We start from the raw sequence: 20,547 nt of genomic DNA, 5'->3' as shown, positions 1-20,547 counted from the left end.
ACCTTATTAATATGGGTACTATTACCCCATAAAAGTAGTCCTTAAGAAAGTACACTATGAAGATAAGAAAAATAGAAAACTCTAATGTAATTCTTCGGAACATACATTTTCAAATTTTGCAGAAGAAATATTAGGCCTACTCTTGACAATTTTTTATAAACAAAATCAACGTGGTCTGCCCAGGTAAGTGTTGTGTCCAAAGTAATAATACTTACTGAAGTTATTATTTTCCATGACTGTACTACTAAATAACAAATGCAGTTTTAGTTTCATTTAGAAGAAATTTATTGGAACTAAACCATTTCTTGGCTTCCGTTAAAACTGAATTAGTAAGAGTTTTCAGTTCATTAATATCACTATGACTTATCAAAAAAGTAGCGTCATCAGCGAATACCACAGAATAAGTGGAGACATTGCATATCAAATCATTAACCATTATTAAAAATAGAATAGGACCCAACACTACGGAAGATTAGAAACATTCACAACTGCACTGTCTGATACTGGGTGTTCATTTCAAAGTGTGTCATGACGTCACTGTTGTGAGTCAGCGATTTGAAGCGAGTTTCAGCTTTTATGTCAGGGAAGTTGCCTATTAATCAAGACGTTCAATCTGAACTTAAGAACGTGTACGGTATAACTTGAACGTCGTAGCAACAGATGACGGTCTGTACGGTCTGTGCGCTACCATAACCTCTTTCGAACCGTGTTTTGCGCGGGCAAATCGTACGCAGGATATTTGTTATCATCCGTTGCATACCGCAACATTCCACAACACAAATAAAATGCTCCGTGTCCATGTTGACCGTCCAAGTTAATGTCAACAAATACGTAAGTAATCGTCTTAACCCTCTCGCCATATCCCGACAGTAAGAAAAAAACTCACCTCAGTACGTGTTTCCAAACAGTTCACATTCCTGCCACTACCGGCGTTACCGCACGTATCGGTACGTACTTCCAGAGTCCGTGGGTATCCACGGCCTCTGCGGAAGTGTAGGAAGATTGAATTTTCTAGGCTCGTCGGCTAGCCACATGACGGCATACAGCGAGCCATGACACACTTTGAACTGAACACGCAGTAGTCCCTTCACTACTGAACAGAATACCATACCGCGAAACATTTCGTACGCGCATGCGCAATAATCAAACTTGTTTTGTTTGTTACTATACCATATTATGGGTTACCACTTATGTTTATTATGTATATAAACAGAATCGTTCAAGATTGGTGACAGACACTCCATGGATCTATTCCAATTAATCGAAATTTGCAGCTTGATGCTTTACTTTTTACTGACGATCTAGTTCTGATAGCTTCAACTGAAGATGATTTACAATATTCAGTACACAATTTAAGTATGGTCAGTGACAAATATAACATGGAAATTAATATTGAAAAAACGAAAATCATGTCTTTCTGTGGGAAATTCCCTGTACCAAGTAAAATCTGTTTGAATAATAAAATAATAGAAAGAATAAATACTTTCACTTACCTTGGCTTTACACTATCACGTTATGATGAAGTAGATATTGCTGAAAAAATATGTAAATATAATAAAAAGACTGAAAATTCTAGTTTGAGACCGTAACAGGCCACTCGGCTAATACTTGATAGGAAGACGACGGCGATTATACCATACTGGAATAACCAAGTAACCCATATTACCAAAAAAGTGCGTTTCATACTACATTCCTTAAACAGTATTCGAAAATTCCTTCCGCTATCACTCAAGAAAATACTAGTGCAAACACTAGTAATGCCCCACTTCGATTATTGTGATTTTCTACTGACTGACCTCAATGTCAACCAGTCGCAAAAATTACAACGTGTTCATAATTCTTGTGTTCGCTTCGTCTGCGATGTCCGTCGGGCTGACCACATTACCCCATCCTTCCAAACTCTAAACTGGTTACGGCTTAACGAACGTATAAATTTTTATTCTCTTGTTCTCCTTTTCCAAGTCCTTCACACTTCTACACCTACCTACCTTGCCTCCCGTTTCAGTTACCTGTCATCATATCATAATCTCTTCACACGCACGCAAAATAGCTGCATACTAGCCATACCAACACACATATAAGACATCATCGTATTCATCATCATACACAATCTCGCTCTCGCGCTTGTGGAATACCCTACCCAGTGACATCAGAGACTGTCGGAATTTAGTAGCATTCAAAATCAAGCTTATTAAGCATTTTCTTACTTCGTAGAGTAGGTTTAATTTGTACTTATCAATAAAAGAAATGCTTCTCTCTTCTTAACTTTCACAATAAACTGTCTAGCTTTTATTAATCAGTTAATCTTTTAGTACTTTGATTTTTATTGTAGGCCTATCTGTAAATTTAATATTAATTGTAATTATATTCTTAATATTGTAGTTGTAATCCCCTGGTAGAGGGGAAGAGGAGGCCTGATGGCCTTATCTCTACCAGGTTAAATAAATAAATAAATAAATAAATAAAATAATTAAAAATATATTTTGGAACGGAGGGAATATATCTTTTGTCTGTAATTTTAGTAAGTTCAGAATTCTCTTCTTCCTTTGTTAATTCTACTTTGAATATTGAACTATTATCAGGATTTATAATTTAAATTTGAGTTATGCTGTAATTTACATAAAATCAGTATTTCACTGCCAATATACCTCTTAATATCCTTACTGTCATCTGTGTATGTCATTATAGCATTATGACGTTCTTGATCCTTCTTACCTAGTGTTATTTGCTTCAGAAAGGCAGAATATTCCGTGTGTTTGCTGGAATTTAAGGTTATGCAATGTCGGATGAAATCTAAATTTGAAACTGCCAGCGGCTGTCATGACACGAAAGTGTTGGAGAATATTTTATTGCAAGAAACGTCGAAGTAGGAGTCGATATAGTTTTACCTACTACGACTCCACCCAGAATTTCTTAGAATTCCACGACTCGAACATCACAACCCATACTCTTCCATAGGCCTGGGTATTTGAATTAATTGTAGGTATGTAGCTAAATGCAGAGAAATTCTCTACCAAGGAAAGAGACTTGACTCTCTCTGTGACATCACACGGCGGATACTGATTTCAGTAGGGCTTTGAAACTTTTATGTCTGGAGCGTAACATGATATCTGAAAGTGAGAACAAATGCTTCCTGCCTCCAGAAAGAAAACGAAGCTTTCGCTGGTAACCAAGTTATTCGATATCCTCGACCGACATAGTCCGTAGGCTATATTTTGCAACATTTCATCAAACGGGACGATCAATAAAAAAAGTGCTTGCTTTTCTTCTCGAAATGCTTCTCTGTTTTCTTTTTTCTTTCCATCTATCGTATCTTTTCCCTTCACTTTCTCAATCCCCAACTACCAGACTAATCCATCGCTATAGAGTAAAGGCCCATTCACAATGAAAATTAAACATAACCGTAACATAAACACAGAAGTTTGCACCCAGGCTACCAAATGGGATCATTCACAATAATTCACATAAGCATTGACATAAACATTACCGTAAGACGTTAACATGAAAGTTTGCAAACTCCAAGGGCCATATTCATAGACATTCTTAGGATGGGCTTCCGGTGGATAATCAATGAACCAACGTTTTTCGTATTCATAAACCATTGTTAGCGATATGATATGATATGATATGATATGATATGATATGATATGATATGATATGATATGATATGATATGATATGATATGATATGATATGATATATGATATGATATGATATGATATGATATGATATGATATGATATGATATGATATGATATGATATGAATCCTGTATAAGTAATCAGTCGATAGCCAGGGCTAGTTTAGCACGCTCGTAGCGCGGGCTAGCGAACTGTCTATGCATAGCACCCTAAACTTTCATGCTTATGCTTACGTGATTTGCAAACAACACAATCGTGGAGCGCTGAAGTATACGACAGAATATGAGGAAATGGCGTCGTTGTTATGTTTCCATGGTTACCAAGTATGTTTGCTATTATGTTTATGTTCCCATCGTGAATGATGGTATGACTTCTTGATTTTACCGTAACGTTTATATTCTTAAGTTAACGCTTACGTTATGTTTAATTTTCATTGTGAATGAGCCTTAACATTTAACATGCCTGACCGTGAAACGAGGCCCGGGTTTAAATGAAGGGTTCAGAGCCATAGTGGGCCAAGGGTTAAAGTTAAGTGAACACCATAGTTTAATGAAGATGGACATATCATTTAGTTTTAATATGTATACTTTATATTACTTGCTATATGTTTCCATTGAATTATGATAATAACTTCATTTTAACCCTTGTTTTCTACGGTTTTAGTAAATGGCTCACTATGGTTTTGAGCCCTTCAAATCCTGGTTGGGACAAGTTACCTAGTTGAGGTTTTTTCCAAGGATTTCCCTCAACCCATTAAGAGCAAATGCTGGTAACTTCCGGCGCTGAACCTTGAGACTCATTTTTCTGGCATTATCACCTTCATCTCATTCAGACGCTAGATAACCATGGCAGTTGATAAAGCGGCGTAAAATAAACTAATTAAAAAATCTACCAAACTGAGTGCATAGTCGAGTATTTTTTTCCGAATTATTGTTCACTTCATAATCAGAACAATTAGATTCAGAGTGAAATTAGCTTTTCCACATTAGTTTCAGTGAAAAAACTCAGGTCTTGTTAGAATACTGATATCTCTAATATTTTGACGATCTCTTACTCTTATTCTGTGCAACAACTGTTTGGTCATATGCTTGTAACAAGTAACTGGTTTAATTATAGTCGCGACGCTGTTATTCCCGGCGTGACTCCTCCTCTTTGCTGACGTCTTACCGTTAAACATTATCATGTCGTAGCTCCTATGATAATAAATCAAACGCATTGTAATTCAGGAAATAATTGAGCGGCAAATAACGTTCTCGTGTGCTTTCTGCGAACGCCAACGAAAGAGCCAAAATGGCGGGCGGTTATATTAAGTATTTATCCAGCCTTAGGAAATGCTTAATATCTTCATCAGCGAATCACAAGACGCACACGTTTAAATGCAGCCGACCTGCAACGTGATTGGCTGCCGGAAATTAGAGCGACGGGACTATAACAATAAAAATATAACCTAAAATATTTGGCTACCAAACATATTGTCTTTAAATTGTTACAGCTTACTTATAGATGGTTTTTACAGAACCCGGAAGTTCATTGCCGCCCTCACATAAGCCTGCCATTGATAATGTAACTGTTCTATAAATTCTATCTTTCAGTTTTTTTGAGAGCAGACTGAAATTGAGCAGCTTTTATTTATTTATTTATTTATTTATTTATTTATTTATTTATTCGTTTGTTTGTTTGTTGCTAGTAAGTTTGAAATGAATACAAGTTAATAAATACAATGAAAGATGAACTAGCCCACTTCTGAATGAGTAACACTCGTGCTCAGGAGGGGATTCCAATACAGACAAAAATAAAATTAAAATTGAGACTGAATACAGATTAAAACGTATTTAATATGTTTAAACCCAAACTATAAATCCAATACAAATGTTTTTATTGTTTTATTAATTTGGAGAGGATACGTGGTTAAAATAATATTGGAATAAAATTTTTTTAATAATCTGGGACCTTGACTCATGCTATGGTAAGAAGCTAGTTGGTGTTACATTTGGGTTCACACAAACGCAGAGAATTTATATTTTTAGTACTATATTTATTTATATACCTTTCAAAGGTATTAAGATTTCTATGAAAATATTTTAATAAAATGAAATAATACATTTGTTTAATGTTGAAAACTTTGAAATGTTTAAACAACAATTCAGTTGGGTAATTTTTCTGCTTTTTTAACATTTTTGTAGTAAAATTAACGGATAAAGGTTGGATTTATAACTTCTACCCAACCTATAATACCATATATACTGTAAATACAGATTGAAATAATGCTAAATAAATTATACGTAAACAGTTAATTGAGAAAATATTTCTTAGAATAACAAAGTAATACAATGTTTTGCGTAATTTATTCCAAATATAATGAATATGATTATTCCATTTTAAATGATTATCAATAATTATAGCCAAGTATTTAACCTCATTAACTTCATTAATAACTGAACAATTGCAATTTATATCAGAACAATCAGAATTATACATTTTAATTTTTAGTGTAGATGAAATTGGTTTATTACCTTCATTATTATTTAAAGAAAATGGGATAGCTAATCTATTATCTTTATTAATTACAAGTGAATTTAAATCGAACCATTTTTCTATTAATTTTAAGCCGCAATTTGCATTATGGTGAGGATCAGCCCAAGTTTTTCCGCTAAAAGGTAAAACTGTATCGTCAGCATACGAATATAATTCACCTTCATATTCTTTAAGGTCTATCATTAAAAGGTCATTAATATATATTAAAAATAAAATTGGTCCAAGGACTGTTCCTTGCGGAACTCCTATTTTAATTTTAATAAATTCACTTAATTCATTATATAAGTTCATAAGCTGTAAGTTCGTTTTCAATGTATTCTTTCACGTAGCTCATATAAGAAATTTATAAAGACTCCAAAACAGAATTATAATTTTAAAAGCATGACCTTAATTAAAATAAGTATTAATATTTGGTCGGAAAATGTCTCCTACGAAATACCGCATTTGCTCGCGTAATTTGCGCACTTTTTAATGTACTTTGGCTGTTTAAAAAATTAGGGTGCGTAAAATATGCGAATTTTTAAACTTACACTTCTGGGTTTTATTCAAGTATGTAGTAATTAAGAATACAGTACTTTTGTCACCTAAGACTACTGGTAATCTTGAATTATAAATAGTAGTTAAATAGGGTATATGACAATCATTATGAATGAAAAGTACATAGCAGACGTAGTATTCTCAATAGGTAGTGTTTAATTGAGCAAATTGTACGAGTTTATAGGCGTACAGATGGTTGATCGATGCATTCTTCATGTTGCGGTGACAACTGCACTATATCTGTTAAACAGTAAAACTTGTCACAGTCACTGCCCTTTGGAGTAATTTACAAGGACAAGCATCAGTGTTGAAGTAACGTTATTTAGGTTTTCTTTGTGAAGCAGGTATAGACCGACCATCGGATCTGTGCCCCCGTAAGATATGCGAACTGAACCTTAATTCCTTTTCATCCTCGGCAATTCATTTCTCCCCCTGTATTCCTATTTCTCTCTTTTCTATCCCTCTCTCTTTCTCTCCCCCACTACTCACAATTTTGAGCCTTCTTGCGGGACAGTTTATTTGCACTTGCAGTCAAGTGTTGTCAACTTAACATGAATACTGTAGCACGGAGTGGTGAAAGAAATATTATTAAGCAAGTAATAGCATTTTGCATAAGTCAATCAGCGTCATTAGACCTACTTAAATTAAATTATGAATAAGTAATAATTAACCTTACATTATTATAAGCAATATTCAAGAGACATGACACTGTTTGACGGAAGTTTGGCAACATCCCTATTGGGCAAGGTTCGTGGTGTGCTGTTTGACGTAGTGGGAGAGAAACGGTTGGAATGGGGTGAGTAGAGGCGTCAACTTTTCCAAGAACGACGACAGCGCTGAAGGGGCATAGATCCGATGGTCCGACAATAGTTGAGTTGGGTACAATGCCGTGCAATGCAAATATTGGCAATGGAATTTAGAGAGGGAAAATTCATACTTCACTGAAAAAAATTGTGCGTAAAATGTGTGCGGAAAATACACGGAGCAAAATTAAAATTCAAAATAATCCTTCAAAATTTAGGGTGCGTAAAATACGCTGTGGCGCAAAGTACGCGAGCAAATACGGTAATTACATTAATTTTATCAACGTGAATAGTTAACCCGCATGGATGAGGAAGTGTACGATATCACCATAATCGCATATTCTTACATCATGCTTTCAGCTGAAGATTAATGATATTAATGACCCTCATCCTCTGGCAGCTATAGCCTATACGCTAAACTGCCTTAAAGTTAGGTAAAGAGGGCTGCGCACGTGGCGGGGACACAATCCCAGCGCAGTGAGGCGACCACAAAAGGACGCATCCCAGGGCAATGAAGCAGCCGAGCTTCCGTGAAAATCCCCTTGTAGCAAAAGGGTTACAGGATTATCGAACATACCCCTAGAGACGGGGTGTGTTCGTTTCGCGGTCTAGCTATGGCAAGGGCGCGTGGTTGCTGCTAATTCAGGCGCTAAGGAAGTCCGCCCTTTGGGGAGAAATTAGATCTACTTCACTTTTATTTCAAGCATGCAGCAAATGTTATGTAATATTATCCGTAAGTTCGTTTATCGATTCCTTAAAAGCTTTTGACTGCCACCGGCACCGGCGTAGCTCGGTCGTTAGAGTATTTGCCTGCTATTCCTGCCCTGCGCTCGGGTATGGGTTCGATTCCTACTTGGGCTAATTATCTGGTTGGGTTTTTTCCGACGTTTTTCCCAAATGTAAAGCGAATGTTAGGTAATTCATGGCGAATCCTAGGCCTCATCTCATGAAATACAATCTCTTACTTACAAATGGCTTTTAAGGAACCCGGAGGTTCATTGTCACCCTCACATAAGCCCGCCATCGGTCCCTAGCCTGTGAAAGATTAATCCAGTTTCTATCATATCCCACCTTCCTCAAATCCATTTTAATATTATCCTCCCATCTACGTCTCGGCCTCCCCGAAGGCTCTTTTCCCTCCGGCCTCCCAACTAACACACTATATGCATTTATAGATATAGAAATATGCACTGTTGCTAAAAGAATTTACTAAATACTATTAATTTTTGGTCCTACAGAATATATGTTATGGTGACAATTAATTTAGAGAAGAAAAATATTTCTGTACAGATTACTCTGCACATTTCTGTGGAATCCCGGCCATCAAGTCACTCAACTGAATGCGCTCCTTGTATAATGAGCGTATTCCGAATCTCACCGGTGAGCAATCCGATGGCATCACGGTGTTCCGAATTCCACCGATGACGTCATTGATGCTCCACCGGTGTCGCACCGGTGCCATCAACTTGCAGAGGTGGTGGCAGTCTCCATCAGCCGTCATCAGTGAATCTGATTGGTTCTTGTATAGGGCGGGAATTAGCAGACGAATAACATCGTGCACTGTTGTGTCATGGCGGTGTGTTCTGCTTTAGTTTTGCTGTATTGTTTGTAATGAGCACAACGTAAAAACAATATGTTAATGGCTTATGAGCGAACATGTCAACGGACCCGTTATTACTACCGGTTCAAGAAATAAATTGTTTATGCTATCTTTTCTTTGAACGAGATAGGAGTACGAAAATTTCGCAAAATTTTGCTAGCGTAGCACAGACAACAACTTATACAGTCGCCATGACAGCCATCGATCCTTCCAGCAGTTTTGTTCCTTATTTCGCTGCAACGTGACGTAATTGATGGCACCGGACCGGTGAGATCCGGAATACGCTGAATGGCAGTTGACTTAATAAAATGTCAACATACATGCCCAAACTTGGAGTTAGGCCTCAAAGGGAAAAACACTGAAGGAGGAGAGTTCGATCCGGTGCTGTGGATTGGACTTCGGCGTAGCTCAATGGTGAGAGCGCTTGGTACGTAGAACTAAGGACCCGGGTTCGATCCCCGGCGCCGGAGCGAATTTTTTTCCTCTAATATTAAATGTAAATTTGAGTTGCAGAAACTTTTTCTGGTACATCTATAGATCTGTAAATTGTATTTTCGTGAGATAATCCGTGGTATAAGCCAACCCCCTGAAGACAAACAATTTTAATTAGCTGACAGCTTATTACAAAAGGAATAGGGATTTCATTCGTGGCAGATTCGTGAGGAACACATTCGAGCGACTGAAAGTAAGTTTTCTCAAAACATCGATTCATAAACATAAGCCTAATATCTCACTAACGCTAGGTCACTAAAAGTATTCAAAGTCGTTGAAAGAATTGTGGGTTTTTTTTAACATCCTGTGCAGTATCAGCCTACTGACATGAAAATGTTCATATTTGGGGAATATGCATGGGTGATGTAACAGATCGAGATTTATTATAAAGGATTTGTTAGAGTAAAAAATAAACGTGGGAGTGCACTCACTAATGAGTACATTGTTGAAGATTATACGGAATTAATCGCGGCTTGCTGAAGAAAACCCGCTTATCGTGATTATGGGTCGATGCTTGCAGCAATCGAGCGCACTCCAGCGAGCCCCTTTATCCCCCACATGAAAGCATCCCGTTATTAGAGAATTAATCTGTTGCTCGTAAAATTGGTACTAAAGCAGCATCGGCGGAACTCGGAGGGAAAACGCTGGAAGGAACGCGTCAGCGGTTAATGACTGGTCCTACATGTCAGATTCAAATTGAGAGTTTTTTTCATGGTTTTAGTCTGCAAATTTAATTATGAAGTTTCAAAAATTACAAAAACAAATTGGGAGAGTGTTCCTAAACTAATAAAAAGAGAATATAATGTTTATCCGTGGAATTGTGGCCTTATTTTTTATTATTAGGCACAGTAATATATTTGACTGCCATCTGCTTCATTACAACTACTTAATACTATTACTATTTTTTATGTCATACTATTGCAACAAATCGATGGTATTTAGGTAAAAGTGCTTAACCCCCATTTTAAAAACTACTTTTTTTGCAGTAATTAGCCTAAATTAAAATTTAATTACGAAATGTGAGGATATGTTTTTTACAATTATGTTTACATTCCTCCGTATAAGGTAACAAAAAAAAATGTTAAATTTTAATTTTTGTTGTTTCTCAATTTTTTTTTTTTGTGGGACAAACCTTTTTACCTGAACGCCAAGGAAATACTGCTGTGTTACTACTGCCGTCAGAACCATTACTACTGCCGTCAAAACCATACTACTGTTGTCAAAACCTTATTACTGCCGTCTAAACCATGAAGTTACTACTGTCGTCAAAACCTTACTACTGCCGTCAAAACCACTATTACCGCCGTCAAAACAGTTATCGCCGTCAAAACTGTTACTACTGTCGTCAAAACCATTACTACTGTCGTCAAAACCTTACTACTGCCGTCAAAAACTATGAAGTTGCTACTGCCGTCAAAACCATTACTACTGCCGTCAAAATTATAACTACCACTGTCATCGAAACTATTAGGGCCTACTACCACTGTCATCAAAACCATTACTATTACTGCCAACAAAACCATTACTATTATTGCCAACAACCATTACTATTGCTGCCAACAAAACCATTACACTTACTGCCAACAACCATTACTATTGCTGCCAACAAAACCATTACTATTGCTGCCAACAACCATTACTATTGCTGCCAACAAAACCATTACACTTACTGCCAACAACCATTACTATTGCTGCCAACAAAACCATTACACTTACTGCCAACAACCATTACTATTACTGCCAACAAAACCATTACTATTGCTGCCAACAAAACCATTACACTTACTGCCAACAACCATTACTATTGCTGCCAACAAAACCATTACACTTACTGCAAACAACCATTACTATTGCTGCCAACAAAGCCATTACACTTACTGCCAACAACCATTACTGTTACTGCCAACAACCATTACTATTGCTGCCAACAAAACCATTACACTTACTGCCAACAACCATTACTGTTACTGCCAACAACCATTACTATTGCTGCCAACAAAACCATTACACTTACTGCCAACAACCATTACTATTGCTGCCAACAAAACCATTACACTTACTGCCAACAACCATTACTATTGCTGCCAACAAAACCATTACTATTACTGTCAACAACCATTACTATTGCTGCCAACAAAACCATTACACTTACTGCCAACAACCATTACTATTGCTGCCAACAAAACCATTACTATTACTGTCAACAACCATTACTATTGCTGCCAACAAAACCATTACACTTACTGCCAACAACCATTACTATTGCTGCCAACAAAACCATTACTATTACTGTCAACAACCATTACTATTACTGCGAACAAAACCATTACACTTACTGTCAACAACCATTACTATTACTGCCAACAAAACCATTACTACTGCTGCCATCAAAGTCACTACTACTATCCTCAAAATCATTACTACTGCCGTCAAAATTATTACTACTGCTGTCAAAACCTTCACTATTTCCGTCAAAACAATCGCTTCTACTACCAAAACCAACACCTTGGCTATCAAAAACATCACCGCGGCTAGCAAAGCCATCACCACTGTTACCAAAACAATCACTACTACAAAATCATGGCTACAAAAAACATCACTACTGCTATCACAATCATCACCGTGGCTATCAAAACCATCACAACGGCCAGCAAACCCAGGACCACTGCCACCAGAAACACCAGCGCTATTCAAAAAACGTTACTACTCCCATAAACGCAATCTATAGTCCGACCATCGGATCTGTGCCCCCGTAAGTTATGCGAACTGAACCTTAATTCCTTTTCAGCCTCGGCAATTCATTTCTCTCCCTGTATTCCTATTTCTCTCTTTTCTATCCCTCTCTCTTTCTCTCCCCCACTACTCACAATTTTGAGCCTTCTTGCGGGACAGTTTATTTGCACATGCAGTCCAGTGTTGTCAACTCAACATGAATACTGTAGCACGGAGTGGTGAAAGAAATATTATTAAGCAAGTAACGGCATTTTTCATAAGTCAATCAGCGTCATTAGACCTACTTAAATTAAATTATGAATAAGTAATAATTAACATTACAGTATTATAAGCAACATTCAAGAGACATGACACTGTTTGACGGAAGTATGGCAACATCCCTATTCGGCAAGGTTCGTGGTGTGCTGTTTGACGTAGTGGGAGAGAAACGAGTGGAATGGGGTGAGTAGAGGCGTTAACTTTTCCAAGAACGACGACAGCGTTGAAGGGGCATAGATCCGATGGTCTGACAATATATCATCACAACCACCATTGCTACCACCAAAACTACTAATATTGTTACCACTAAAACAAATTTCTACTAGTACTACTCCAGTAATACATTTAACATCATTACTACCACTCTCACTACACCATTACTATAGCTGCCATTTCCACCACCACCACTACCACCACCATTACTACTACTGCTACTAACAGTAATATTTACAGACTAATAACTGCTTATGCGAACGTAACATTATATTCTCGTGGGCTTATCATGGTGCATAATAATCCATATAGGCTAATCGGAACAAAAAGTAATGGAAATTTCATCATTGCCAAAGCGATAATATTTATCATACGGAAAGTAGAAATGAGCGGCTTTGAATTTGGCGTTAATCCCAAAACCACGCAGAGCACTAGACAGGCTATTCAACAATACAAAATAAAATTGAAGGAGATTCGAGCTACTTTTCCAAAGCTACCAGTTTACGTATTAAAAAATATTACGGGTGCTATGCATATACATTTCGCTAGCCCGCGCTACGAGCGTGCTAAACTAGCCCCGGCTATCGAGTGATTACTTGTACAGGATTCATATCATATCATATCGCTAACACTGGTTTATGAATACGAAAAACGTTAGTTCGCTGATCATCCACCGGAAGCCCGCGCCAAGAATGTCTGTGAATACGGTCCTAAAAGACGAGAATCGCATATTACTATTGTTTTAATGTTACTGTTATCGTGCCGCAAGCTTAGGGATTCCGACTGGTACAAGGTGCAAGTTGCAGACGATGAAACGTATAGGCAGAGATCCGTGTCGTTGGGATTGGGAGGGAGTTCACTCTTCGGTCCTACTAAAGCGTCTCCAGCATTTTTGGGTAGAAGCTTGAATGGGCTATAAAGGCATTCCCAGAAAATGGAGCGGAGGGAAATTCCATCCAAATATCCCTTACGAATTCGAACGCAGCAAACTCATTTCTAACTGAAAATATCTGCATCATATTATCGCTTCTCACTCTCAAGATCATGTAGCAATAATAATAATAATAATAATAATAATAATAATAATAATAATAATAATAAATAACCAATTTATGGAACAAGTCAGTCAGTTTAGCTACTTTTGAAATGATATTAGTTATGATAAAGACTATGATATAGATTATAAACTACGCAAATTTCAGATGATCTTCGGAATAATTAATTGAACCCTTAGAAATACAACATGCAGAGATACAAAATTGAAGTTTTATAAAGTTATGGTTGCGCCATATTACCTTACGGGAGTGAACTGTGGACAACGACAAGAAAACGAGACAGTAGAATACAGGCGTCAGAAATGAAATTCCTTCGGCAAGTTAAAGGTGGTACAAAACTAAAACGTATAAGGAATGTTGATATAGACCTACGATATGAATTAAACTTCTATAGCATGAATGACAAAATAAATTATTATTATTATTATTATTATTATTATTATTATTATTATTATTATTATTATTATTATTATTATTATTATTATTATTATAAACATAAGTGGAATGAACATCTAGAGAGGATGCCAGATGCGAGACTGCCCAAGCAAATACCGTCGCCTTAGAGTGTAAACCTGCTAACCGCCAAAAAGAAAATTTTACAAGAGAAGCGAAAAACTTAGTTTAAATTTTATTAACTCTGAAACTTTGACCAAATCCAAAGTACAGTTACAAATGCCACCTGTACTTTTTATTTGGTCCTATAAATATGCAAATATCGACATAGGAAGGATATCGATCGGTAGACCCAGGAGGATGGAGAGACTTTGAAGGCTGAACAGGCATATTGCCTAATCCATGAGGTAAATAATAATAATAATAATAATAATAATAATAATAATAATAATAATAATAATAGTAATTATAGGCCTAGTAGTAGTAATAGTAATAATAAATAATAATAATAATAATAATAATAATAATAATAATAGTAATAATAGTACTAATAATAATAAAAGTAATGATAATACCTTTATCAATATTTCGACAATTCCTTCAATATTAACAAAGTACATAACTTACTCGTCGTCCTAATCTCCACGAGTCAATACACTACACAGATTCTTACTTTCACTTGAATTTATATATTGCAGTATTATCTAGTAGAGGTTAACAACGATCGAGAAAGCAAGAGTAACAGCACCCGCAAAGCCAAAAACCCGCACGACTGTATTGCCTTGCTACCTCGTTGACTGCGTAAGATAACTTTCAAGACATTGGGAGTAGTCAACTCTCGAACGTCAAGCAGCCTTGAATCGCCACGGTTGTTTATACCAGACTGAATTTTTATCTATTTTGGCAACTTTTATATACATATAAACAATCAACTAGCCTATTTGAAGCATCATCTCTACCTTTGTGTATAATGATCCGTTCCCCAGACTTTATTTAATTACTAAGCCCTTATTAAAAGGGTAGGATCTTTTTTTTTTTTTTTGAGATCAAGTGTACAATCTCAAGTAAAAAAAAATATATATATATATATATATATATATATATATATATATATTAACGTTTGATTTAACGTTCTGTTTTATTTCTTAGAAATGCAAATTTATTTGAGAATTTTTTTTTCTATTTATGACACCATAGGTAATATGAGAACCAGAACATTTTGATAACTATGATACTGTTTTGTTTTGTCTCTTTGTATCAATTAAAGGTTTCTAACGTTATTTATTAAACGTTTCTAATGTTATTTATTTCTATGATGTATGTTATTCTAAGTTACGAAATTTTTTCATGCCAACCAAATGCTATTTCGACAGCAAGACTCGAAGCGTACGAGAGTTATGAGATAAGACTCGAAAGACAAATGCAACGAACACAGCGAGCGAGAGGGGCAGGTAGATTTGTTCATCTCTGATATCTAGTGTAAACTATAGTGTCCAGCTGAATACTAATTTGAGAGGTGTAGTAATAATAATAATAATAATAATAATAATAATAATAATAATAATAATAATAGTAATAGTAATAATAATAATACATCGTTGTTTAAATAAACCTTTAGACTAATCCTAAACGTATGATGTATCAGCTCTAGACTATCAGCTAATCACGTAGGTGGTCTGGTTTCGAGTTCCGTGTAGCCTATGATTTTTCATTCAAAAATTCTTGTGGCGGACAAGGTAGAAATTGGGGTTTTTCTCGAAGTTCTCCGGTTTCCTCATGTTAAGACATTAACTTCATTCTAGTCGTTACGCATTCATTGTCATGTACTGTACAGAGCATTTCTCCGATCATTGATTAACGACGTGCGATTAGTGCTAATCTGGAGATATGTGAGACTGCCTGTTTGAAACCTGGCTGCACGGCGAAATTTAACACAGTTATTGTCCGTCTGAGTGATTATGTCACAGAGCCGTTGAAAAGGGAGGAAATCACGTGACAACTACTTAATGGAGATCTTTTCTGTAAATTATTTTAAATAGTTTTACAATATTACGTAGACTCGCAATTTCCTATCGTACAGGATATATTTTTAGAAAAGAGCGTAACAAACCAGCCAATAGCTCAGGGATACAGAACTGGCAAGAGAGGGGTGGAAAGCATGGGGAAAGCGTTGGTTCCCCGTCCACAGTCCGCCGGCGTTGAATGACGTATCTGTGGCCCGTACGCAATCACATAAGACAGACACTGAATACAAATCCCCTCCCCTACCAAGTCAATGACGCGGGGTTGGAAGGAAGGGGTGAGTGACGTATCCGATGAGTGATGCAACGCCACAATTGTCGCCCAGTTCTGCAAGCCTTTAGAAAGGTGCCAGCAGTAACGGGTGTGGGAAACCAAGATGCGACATGACCACTCGGATGGACAGTAGCTGTTGTGAATGAGAATGCACGTACCCAGGGGTTCACGTAAAAGTTCTTTATGATGAACGTAGCGATAGGAGTTTACCTGCACCGAACTTGATGATGATATTGATAATTATAATTGTAATGATAATACCAATAATACCAATAAGCCTCTGGCGTAGATCAGGCGGTAACGCGTTTTCCTGCTGATCCGGAGTTGCGCTTGGGGGTGGGTCCGATCACCGCTTGGGTTTTTTCCGTGGTTTCCCCCAACAATAAGGCGAATGTGAGGTAAGCTGTGGCGAATCACGCTAAATATCATCTCCTCACCAATTTCATCGGCGCTGAATAACCTAGTAGCGTCGTTAAATAAGCGAATAAAATAGTTATGTGTACAAACTTCCAAAGTGGATTTCAACGTTGTGATGTGGGAGGTTTTCTTATTACACGATATTTGAATAAGATTATGAAGTAAATATTGCAGTAGATTTTTCTTAATTACTATATGATATACTAATTGATCGCTATGATTAGACTATATAAACTATCTGAACGACGACTACGAGACAGAAGGCCTGGAGGCATTGAATACGAACCAGTTAACCATACACGAAATTAATGACCTCTGGATGACTTCCCTAATTGGTGAGCACTGCGAGAAAATTGACAAGTGAATCGCTTGCCTGAATGATGTCGCCATCAACAGAGGGCCTGTTATTCGAACACCCTCCTCTTCTGTTCCCCTCTTCACATTTCCAAAATTTTCACACCTGCATGAACCAATTGTGAATTTGTGCTTTGTATTGACAGTGAAATTAATTCATTTAAAATCTGTATGTTGATATTACTTTGGGAGAGCGTGTTTACCGAGGCGCACGGAAATCGGTAATTGTTCGGTTCTGTACACATAGCAGCAATAGAGGTTGCTCGCGTCAGTTTGTGTAACGCTCCTTGGCAGCCATGTCTGTAGATGGGATAACATGCAGAAAATTAAGCATCCATGTTATCTGAACAATTGAGCGCATTAGGAAGTCTGCAATGCCATTTATTTAAACAAGTTGCAATAATATCCGAGCGATTACATGGACTTGTTAATGTGCGATGAGGGCGATTAACCTATTCAGCAATTCTCGTATCGAAACTGTTTATGCAAACGGCTTCATATCTGTATGTAAACTGGGATATCAGATAATATGAACGTTTCGTTTTACAGACGCAAGCGTTTTAAATCATATTTCGCTCTTAATGTAGGCCTACATATATCGATTTATTACTTGACGGTAGTATAAGTGATTATGCAAACGTTGATCATGTCTGTTTTCTTTAAATAGCGAATAATTATGATTATGTCACTATAATGACGATCATTGTTAATTCAATAATTATGATGAATGTAATTACTCTTACTATGATTATTGTGATTATAATGATCATGATTATGGTGGATATTTTCAACGATGGTTATAATGACGTCAATCATTATGGTAAAATATTTTAATTATTATGAGGATGTGTATGATTATAATGACTGTTCTTATGACGATTGTAATGAATATGTTTATGATTAATATAATGATTATATTATTATTGTAATGACTATGATAACATCGGCAATGAAGACAATGATTGATACTTACTTTGATGATTGCTGTGGTCTCTTTGATAATGATTCTGGTAGTAACTTTCGTTAGTAATGTGATAATTATTTCGATTATTAACGTGGCGGTTACTCTGGTGATTACTGTAATGGTTACTTTGACTTTCATTGTGATGGTTACTTTGACGTTCATTCGGAAGGTAACTTTGACTTTGATTGTGATGATTACTTTTATATCGATTGTGATGCTTACTTTGACGTTGATAGTGATGGTTACTTTGACGATGGTTCTGGTGCTTGCTTAGACATGATTGTTGTTGTTACTTCGACGATGAATGTTGTGGATACTTCGACGGTGATTGTTGCGGTTACTAGACGGTGATTTTTGAGGTTGTTTCGAGGTGATCGCTGTTAGTAGTTCGACTGTGATTGTTGCAGTTGCTTCGATGATGATTGTTGTGGTTACTTCGACGATGAATGTTGTGGATACTTCGACGGTGATTGTTGCGGTTACTAGACGGTGATTTTTGAGGTTGTTTCGAGGTGATCGCTGTTAGTAGTTCGACTGTGATTGTTGCAGTTGCTTCGATGATGATTGTTGTGGTTACTTCGACGATGAATGTTGTGGATACTTCGACGGTGATTGTTGCGGTTACTAGACGGTGATTTTTGAGGTTGTTTCGAGGTGATCGCTGTTAGTAGTTCGACTGTGATTGTTGCAGTTGCTTCGATGATGATTGTTGTGGTTACTTCGACGATGATTGTTATGGTTACTAGACGGTGATTATTGAGGTTTTTTTCGAGGCGATCGCTGTTATTAGTTCGACTGTGATTGTTGCAGTTGCTACGACGATGATTTTTGTGGTTACTTTGACGGTGATTGTTGTGGTTACGTAGACAGTGATTGTTTTAGTTGCTTCGAGTGATTGCTGCTATTAGTTCGACGGTGATTATTGCAGTTGTTTCGACGATGATTGTGGTGTTTGCTTCGACGATTGTGGTAGTTACTACGATGATGGTTGTGTTTGCGTCGAAGATTATGGTGCTAGCTTCGACGATGATTGTGGTTCTTGCTTTGGCGATGATTGTTGCTTGTTTTGACGATGATTGTAATGATTATGGTTACTTTGACGTTGACTGTGTTGCTTGTTTGACGTTGACTGTGTTGCTTGTTTGACGTTGATTGTGTTGCTTGTTTGACGATGATTGTGTTGCTTGTCTGACGTTGATTGTGTTGCTTGTTTGACAATGATTGTGGTGCTTGCTTTGACGATGATTGTTGCTTGTTTCAACAATGATTGTTGCTTGTTTCAACAATGATTGTTGCTTGTTTCAACGATGATTGTAATGATTATTTTGACGTTGATTGTGTTGTTTGCTTTGACGATGATTGTGGTGCTTGCTTTGACGATAATTGTTGCTTGTTTCGACAATGATTGTAATGATTATGATTACTTTGACGTTGATTGTGTTGCTTGCTTTGATTATGATTGTTGCTTGTTTCGACGATGTTTGTTGTGCTTGCTTCAACGATGATAGAAATGATTATGTTTACTTTGACTTTGATTGTAATGATTATGATTGCTTTCACGTTGATTGTGATAGCTACTTTGACGTTGGTTGTGATGGTCACTTTGACATTGATTGTGGTTGTTATTTTATCGTTAATTGATATAATTATGATTACTGTGACTTTGATTTGGATGATTACATGTTACTTTGATGGTGGCTGTATTGGGATTCATGTTTGTTTCAAACAACAAAAATTATTGGTTTCTGGAGTGACCGCTGTTTGCTGGTAGTGGAATTTACTATTTTCGCATAACTTCCCATCACTTTTGTTATTGTGGAATATTTGGCATTGTAAAAAATAATGTTGGTGAAATATAAACACGTCCGTTATTAACGAGACTCGTATCCTCTGCATGTATCTTCCGGTGAAGCACTTGGGTTACCCACGTGTCTGAGGATCAAGGCCAGATCACAGCACTCTCGGGGTTTTAATCCTGCGTGTGAACTAATTATGTTCTCATTGTTTCAGTGGCCTGTTCCCGTTCAAACGGCAAGGAACGGCGGGGAGCCCGTGTTCGACACCGAGTCCTGGGCTAAGGCCTCCCACGCCAGAGGGCTCCCGTACCGCGCCTGCCACGGTGAGTACAGTCTGTTACAAACGTCATGTAGCAGAACAAGGGCTGCGACCAGTTTTCATGAATTCCTGTGTGTTGCAAGGATACAGTGTCAAAGAGAAGTGACAGTAAATAAATTTACTTAAGTACTTTTTTCAAGATTTT

The 20,547-nt window shown here is 36.9% G+C and overlaps 1 protein-coding gene across 3 annotated transcripts in view; it reads left to right on the top strand.

Annotated features, from left to right (window-relative positions):
- Positions 1-20,547, top strand: part of RhoGEF3 (Rho guanine nucleotide exchange factor 3) — a 717,495-nt gene that overhangs the window by 540,389 nt on the left and 156,559 nt on the right. For all 3 annotated transcript variants that reach the window (XM_069849417.1, XM_069849415.1, XM_069849418.1), the window contains exon 2: positions 20,298-20,406. In XM_069849417.1, the coding sequence (XP_069705518.1) occupies positions 20,298-20,406 (109 nt within the window). The remainder of the gene's footprint in view (positions 1-20,297; positions 20,407-20,547) is intronic.

The sequence above is a fragment of the Periplaneta americana genome, chromosome 16, assembly GCF_040183065.1.
Source record: "Periplaneta americana isolate PAMFEO1 chromosome 16, P.americana_PAMFEO1_priV1, whole genome shotgun sequence".
NCBI lineage: Eukaryota > Metazoa > Arthropoda > Insecta > Blattodea > Blattidae > Periplaneta > Periplaneta americana.
The sequence above is the reverse complement of the archived record's forward strand: the minus strand, read 5'-3'. Positions and strand labels throughout refer to the sequence as shown.